Here is a 7071-nt window from a genome sequence, read left to right as displayed (position 1 = left end):
AACCTCTGAAAGCTCCACAGCAATGTTGGAGTGGGCAAGTGCTGACCCTGTGCCATGGGCTTGCCCCAGCTTGGGGATGTGGGGCTGGGGAGGGTTTTTCTCACCACAGTTGAGGCATCATGCTGGCAGCAGCAGCTCCTGCCACCCTGTCCTGCAGTGGCCAGCAAAGGGCTGCCATGGCCGACGAGGCAGGTGGATGCAGGGACTGGTGCCTGTGGGACACCTGCCTTGTGCCCACACCAGCCCTCCATGCTGGCCCCAGTGCCACGAGTCCTGTCCCTGCACTGTTCCCCTGGAAAAACCCAGACTGGACACCCCCAGGGTGCCTCCATGGGAGCTCCAACATCCCTGCCCATTGTGGCAGCGCCATGGTTTGGATGATCAGGGGTCGCTCTGTGCTGCCCCAACAGAAATGTCAGGAGACTCAACTCACCGGTGATAAGAGGGCCCCTGTTACCTGAGCCAGCCAGCTGCTGCCATGGCTTTGCTTTACTTTGCAACCAGGGGAACTGCAGGAGTCATTTTCCCTTGAAGCCCTTGCAGGGAATCAGGTGCCTTTTCTGGAACATACATTTTAGCCAAGGAGCCATTATTGGCTGAGTGTCTGTACGGGTACGGTAGTGACAGAGATGGTTCCTCCTCAGTTGCTATTTCCAGGGAATGAAGTCACCGGGCTGCAGCGCCTGAGCTCCCTGGAGGCTGAGTCAGTGCCGGCCCTGCCGAGGCTCCGTGCGCGGCCCCCACTCCACAGCAGCCCCCCACGGCCGGTGCCCCAGGGCTGAGGGCTTCAGGCATTGAAGCGAACTGGCGTCAGGCCACCCGCCCCACACGGCTTCACCGCAGCGGGTCCCGCGGCCTCAGCTCTCCCGCCACCACCAGCTCTGTCCCGAACAGCTGCGTGCCCCTTCTGTGGGAATGTCCCTCCCGGGCCGTGGCTCTGGCCCCTTCCCCACAGTCCCAGCGCAGGCTGGTTAAATCCTCCACAAGGCTGAGATAACAAATACACTTCCCAAAGAAAGAGAGGAAGTGAGAGCTGCCCGGCCGCGCCGCCGTGCCGTAACCCGGCCGGGCCCGGCGCTGCCGCCTCTTCCTGTGCCGTCTGAGGGGGTTTGTTTGCCTCCTCCAAAGCAAACACTGTGGAAACTTGGGGGGGTGTTTTGGCAAATCCCCTCCTCTTGCTTAAAAAAGATGTTTCCTGTGCCAGCTTTCCGACATCCTGTTCCTTCCAAACGTTGCTGGCCATCGGTGCACGGGGATCCCAGAAGTATTTGATACTTCGAAACCCAGTGGTTTATCCGCCAGCTGCTCCCTCTGGCTCCCTCCACCTGCAGGGCGGCCATAGCCATGCCTGTGACTCTACCAACAGCTGAGGGACTCACAGCCGTGCTGGGCTCAGCTGTGTCTTAAAAGGGGTGTAGGGAAAAGCAGGATTTCCTTGGAGACCTTCAAACACAGTTTGACTTCTCACAGTTTGTAGCCCCACATGAGACGGGAACTACCAGGATCAACCATGTGATGCTGAAGCAGAGCAACTGGTAGTCTGAACTCCTGGGCTGCAGCCATTCAAACCAGCAGGGAACAGGCAAAATTAAATGAAACAATAATATTTTTTGCTTTTTCTCTTGGTAAATATGGTAACAGAGTTGCAGCTACTTGGCTTGAAAAACTGTTCAATCTGTGCTGTTTCCCACACAGACAATACTTTGCTCCTTGAGGGGCCAGGCTGAATTCATGCCAGAAAAAGCAGAGGTGAAGAGCCGAGTCCCCTGTGAGCCCCCTCTTTGTGTATGGAAACAATTGGGCCCGGCTGCCAGCCCCACCACACACCATGGCCTTCTCAAGGGTGTTTTGATCTCTGCTACGGTGCCAGATCTCAGGAAACAATGAATTCACTGGTCACCCAGTGCCTTTCAGCAGAACAACTCAGGTATGGAGCAGTGCAAAGTATGAAAGGGCTGGTGTTATTCTAGTCAAGGCCAGACAAAAGCTTTTTCAGCCCCTGGTTAAAATCCTACTTTTTCTCTCTAAGCACATTTACTGGAAAAGTGTCAAAGAATGTAAAAATGTGCTTACAAACAGCACAGTGGTTCCCAGGAGTAAGTTCCTATAAGTAAGGCTGCACAGTTCTTGCTGAATCCCTCTGGCCATAACAGGAGCTGGCTGGGTATTCCCTCAACACACCATTTTTGCTGGAGAAGCAAGTGATGAAAGGGGAAAAAAGGGTTTCAGTACAGTCTCCTTCACCCCTTTTCCTGGCTCAGGTAGTGGAAACCACAAGTCACCCTGCAAAGAGCCAGGTTTTGGAAAAATGAGGGATACAGCCCACTGCCTTGCTCTCTGTGCCCCTGCCATCTTTCAGAGAATACCTTGTGTCACACTGGCTCTGTGGATTCCAATGACTGGAAGGGAAGTTGAGATTAAAAAGAAATTGAATATGCAAAATTAGGGGTGTGGGAGGGAGCAGAGGTAGGGCTCTGCAGGACAAAACTTCACTGCAGGGTCTGGCTGTGGTGGAACAGTGTTGGCCCCACACAGCTCTCATGAGTGTCTGGCTGCTGACTCAGCACTGGGCACTGGCCAAACCCTTGGGCCACTGCAGCACCCTGGATGGGCTAGAGCCTGTGTCCCCCCACCTGGGAGACACTGACTGCAGCTGGGACTACCAGCAGGCCAGAGAGCTGGATCCAGGTCCAGAGGTGAACCACAGCTGGAAAGCTTCACCCCTGCTTGGAGCAAAACTGAAAGGGTCACGCTCAGCTCTTCCTAGAAGCCAGGAAATCATTCTTTCGTGTCTGATGCTATGGTGGGAAATGGTGAGCAAAGGGCCAGTGCAAAGGCAATGCCTGGAAGGGCAGCAGTCCCTCTGCACTGTGAACAGCAGTGGCCCTTCAGGGACTGCAGTGAGCTCTGCCAAAAACCTGGAACAGAACAGGAAAGTGGGCAGTTATCTCTACAGCCTGCTGCCCCTCAGATCAATCTGCAGCAAGGACTTGCTGAAATGGAAGCCCTTGCCACACCTTTGCTGCCTTCCTTGTAATCAAAATCTCCTTCCTTTCATAATAATCTCCATTTTAATCTAGTACAAAACCAGCATTTTATCCTTATGGATTCATAAAACTGCCTATCCCAGCTCTAACAATGTTGTGAACTTGACTACTCAAAAGTGTGCTGAAGTATGAGTTAGGTAAAGGGGATCAATAACAATTTATCATGAAAGAGCCAGCCATCAAGAGGTTCCCATAAGACAGAAGAAACTCAGCTTTAGGAAAGTACCATCAAATCCCCCATTCCAGTAATCAAACATGTGTTATTTCAAACTTAAACATTTGCAAAATAAACTCCCCCTATTATTCTTTCAAATTAGTTTGAACTTCCTATAATTTAACAAAGATGTAATCATATCCGCAGAGATCCCACAATTCCTTATGAGCATCTTAAAAAGCAGGAATGAATCATTTCCTTGTAAAACAATCAAGTTTGCAATGCTGCGATCTTGGAAATAACAGTTGAACAGTCAAAGTCAAGCACTCAAAAGAAAATAAAAGCATTTAATGCAAAATATTTCCAAAAGTTTTTACAGCAATTTCCTATAAATGGAGTATTTTCTTAAAGAATGAAACCACCGATACAAATCTATTGTTCCAAAGGGGATTACAAAATTTTCTCCTCAGCCACAAAGGAGGTAGGGAGGGCATTTCTCTTATCTGAAAACACCTAAGATGAACTGAAAAGTGATATTCAAGATCTAGCCTGCTATGTCTAAGTTATGGTAACACACAGATTCTTTGGGATTAAAACTTCACAGGCTGATATATCTTTACCCCATAAGGCCTTTATTAAGATTCCTAATAATTTGTGGTTACTTAATGGAAATATCTGAGATGCCTGTCAGCTACATTATGTTGTTTTTCCTAGTGATGGGAAGCCTGACATCGGAGCAGACTATGGGGGTGCACTATCCTGCAAGGACCAGGCTTTAGGGATGGGTGTGAAAAAAAAAAAAAACAAACAAAAGAGTTGTTTCTATTCCTGCTCAGTTGCTCAAGGCTGTAGTTTCTGGCACCTGAGGGCAGGTCTGAACTGGTGCATCCTGGCACCTCTGGCTGTCCAGTGGCTCAGGGAAGGGCAACCACTGGGAAGAGTAAGTGGTGCAGCTGTCCCGGGCTCCCCATGTAGATTTGCAGCTTCCCAGGCTGTTGGAGGCTTTATTGGGTACAGAGAGGGCTTGTTTGGAGTGAGCAAGGCCCTTCAGATGACAGCAGTCAGTCCAGACAAAATTGGTCCTTGTTGAGAAGCAGCAGGAGGCAGCTGGAAGGTAAGGGCAGGACAGGCTGAAGCGCTTCCACAGAGCTCTCCAGCAGCACAGGAGCTTCCCAGCACATTAATTCATTCCCTCACTTAGCACACTTGGCTGGTCTGGGAACGATTACCTGTAAAAGGAGCTCTTTCACCACTGTAGCTGTTCACTGCAGTAGTGCCCTGCAAGGCTGGGCTCTGCCTGGTCTGCTGCCAGCCACGCAGAGAAAGGCTCCAGCTGATCCCTGGGGAGCTGGGCTGCCTGCTCCCTGCTGTGCAAAACAACAACAAAACAGCCTTCGAGGAAGATGCAGTGGGGGAATGTGCTCTCTAGAAAACAAAGCCACATTAACCAGCCTCAACAAAGCAGCAGTTTTCTCTGCCAGTGGAAGGGCAGGCTGGTGCCTTCCCTCCCCAGGACAGACTGTCTTTTGGGCTCCCTGGGGCCACGTGGGAGGCTCCTGTTTGTGCTGCCCCAGTGCTGGGCTCCCCATGCTGCTACCAGGAGCTGAAGTCCCCGAAGCCTGAGCTCTTCTTCTCTTTCTTCACAGCTGTGCTGGTTGAAGGCCCATCATCCTCCATGCTGCGCTTCCTGCAGCCAGAATGAAAACAACTCTGAGGGAGTCTTTACTGGGACCAGGGCAGCTTGGATGCCTGTTCTGCCTGTTCTCTCCCAACACCACCTATACTGGAGCCAGCCCATGCCAGCGTGGGGACTGCAGGGGTTGGGAGTCTTTGGCATGCCCAAAAAGAGGGAATATGAGTCCATTGGGATGGTTTGGATCAGGCTTTGAACACTCCCAGTAAGATGTTCAAAGCACAGAAAGTTCTCCAGGCCAGAGCTGAAGATTTAACAGCTGTACCTTTTTAGCATGGTCAGGAGAACATGAGCCATGAGTTTTTCCCACACCTTCTCACCTGCACTTGTGGCAGCAAAAAGATTTATAGGGAATTAGGTATAAAGCAGCTGGGAGAGCTCTTCCAATCTTTCCTGTTCCTTGAGCCCAGCCTGTTGCAGTTGCTGCTATTATTATCAGCCTCTCTTGAACAGAGCTTGCAGCCCCAGGGAATGCTGTGCCACCAGCTCATGTGCTGTAGTTTTGTCAGATATAAGTAGCTGATAGGGAGAACACCAAACCTTAAATCTGCCAGAGCAGGCTGCAATGACTGAAGGTCCTTTCTATACTACCTGGTCTTTTCCACAGAGCCACAACTGCTGGATTTCCTCTGTAAATAAGAGTGCAGTGTGTCAGCAGTTTTAAGCTGGACATAGTATTTTAAGGGACACACAATATTCTGCAACTGAAAAATTTTACTGACACACTAAACTGACCTATCTGGACATATTTCTGTTCTCACAGTTATGCAAATGCCTGTAAGTCACAGAGGCACACACAAGCTGATTAAATGGCTGCCCAGATCTGTGTATGCATAAATACAGGCCTTTATGTAGCAGACAGGCAACAGCATTTTTGCAAATGCTTTTAGAGAAGTCTGTTAAAAATCAAGTGGAAGGCATTTATTTTAATTTTTCCAAAACACATGCTAAGCTGCTGCTCAGCCAGGATTCTGTGCTGTTTGTGTGGCTGAACAGGGAACTAGACCAGCAAACTGACGGGGGGCTGGGGGAGATACTTTGTGCAGGGCAGAAGTTGCTAAAAGAGAAACATCTGTGGGACCATGGCCTTCAGAAATAGCTTCAGAAAAGGAAGAGGATAAAAGATGGTGTAGAAGTGACACAGTACAGTTCCTTAAAGACTTCTGAGTTCTGGAAATATATCTACAGTTCTGATGTACCTACATTCAGCAAATGCTTTTAAAGACCAACTTGGTCATGTTCAAGGGCTAAAAGAGAAGCTCAGTTAATGTATGGCCTTGAAAAACAACAGAAGTGAACTCTTGACTCTTAGGACTACATGAGGGTGTCTTTGCTGGCCCAAAACAAACATCTGAACAATGGCACTGGACAGGGCTACCATCCAGCAGGAAAGGCACCTAAAATATTCAGCAAAAATCAGAGGACAGGGAACTCACGCTGCAGCCATGTTGATGTATTTTCCAATCCCCTGCCGGTAAGTTTTAGGAGTCTGAACCTCTTTCTTTGGTGGGACCACTTCAGCCTTTATTTTAGCTGCTTCTTCTTCCTGCTGGAACTTCTCTCTTTCAGCAGCGACCTGTGGGAAGCAAAGGATGCAATCTGTTGCAAGAGATAGTGCAGAATACGGACAAAATGTCTACAATTCTTTGAAGCTTTAAAGCACTCTAAACCAGCAATCAGCACCGCTGAAATTACAGGGCAGGCTTTAGGAGACAGCCCTCAAGGGCCACTACAAACAGGCTCTCTGCAGCCATTATAGCAAGACTCCTCACCTGCAGCCACCCACAGCTACTGGGGACATTTGAAAGGAAACCATCAGAAGCCTGATGGACTGGGAGCTGTGCCAAACTCAGTTACAAGAGTAACTCTTCACTGAAAGAACAATTGGGATCCTGGCAAAAAGGCAATGTTGAATGGCAGCTGCTTAATCTTAGCTGGCAACCAGATGGACCAGGGAGCTGCCCGTGTGCAAAGAAAAGGCATTAAGTTGCAAAATTCTCCCCAGAAAAGCTTTGGCCTTTCAAAAAAATATTCTCAACCAACCAAGCAACCTCACCTGTGCATCTGCCTCTTCATAGGGATCAACAAAAACGGTTGTTGTCTCAATTCTTATTTCCTCCTGGAAGCAGAAGAGAAGAACAGTAATTCCATCTGCTGATTAAGTTGTGTCATCTCCC

At 49.3% G+C, this 7071-nt stretch overlaps 1 protein-coding gene across 1 annotated transcript in view; it reads right to left on the bottom strand.

The window, feature by feature from the left end:
- Nucleotides 1-3528: 3528 nt before the first annotated feature.
- PPIL2 (peptidylprolyl isomerase like 2) overlaps nucleotides 3529-7071 on the bottom strand; it is a 67813-nt gene continuing 64270 nt past the window's right edge. The window contains exons 18-20 of the mRNA XM_053994112.1: nucleotides 6951-7013; nucleotides 6331-6470; nucleotides 3529-4888 (exon numbers count right to left, since the gene is read on the bottom strand). Coding sequence (XP_053850087.1) covers nucleotides 4795-4888; nucleotides 6331-6470; nucleotides 6951-7013 — 297 coding nt within the window. The 3' untranslated portion in view covers nucleotides 3529-4794. The remainder of the gene's footprint in view (nucleotides 4889-6330; nucleotides 6471-6950; nucleotides 7014-7071) is intronic.

This window comes from Vidua macroura, chromosome 18 (assembly GCF_024509145.1).
Source record: "Vidua macroura isolate BioBank_ID:100142 chromosome 18, ASM2450914v1, whole genome shotgun sequence".
NCBI classification, from domain to species: domain Eukaryota; kingdom Metazoa; phylum Chordata; class Aves; order Passeriformes; family Viduidae; genus Vidua; species Vidua macroura.
Note: the sequence above shows the minus strand (reverse complement) of the source record. Positions and strands in the feature narration are given on the sequence as shown.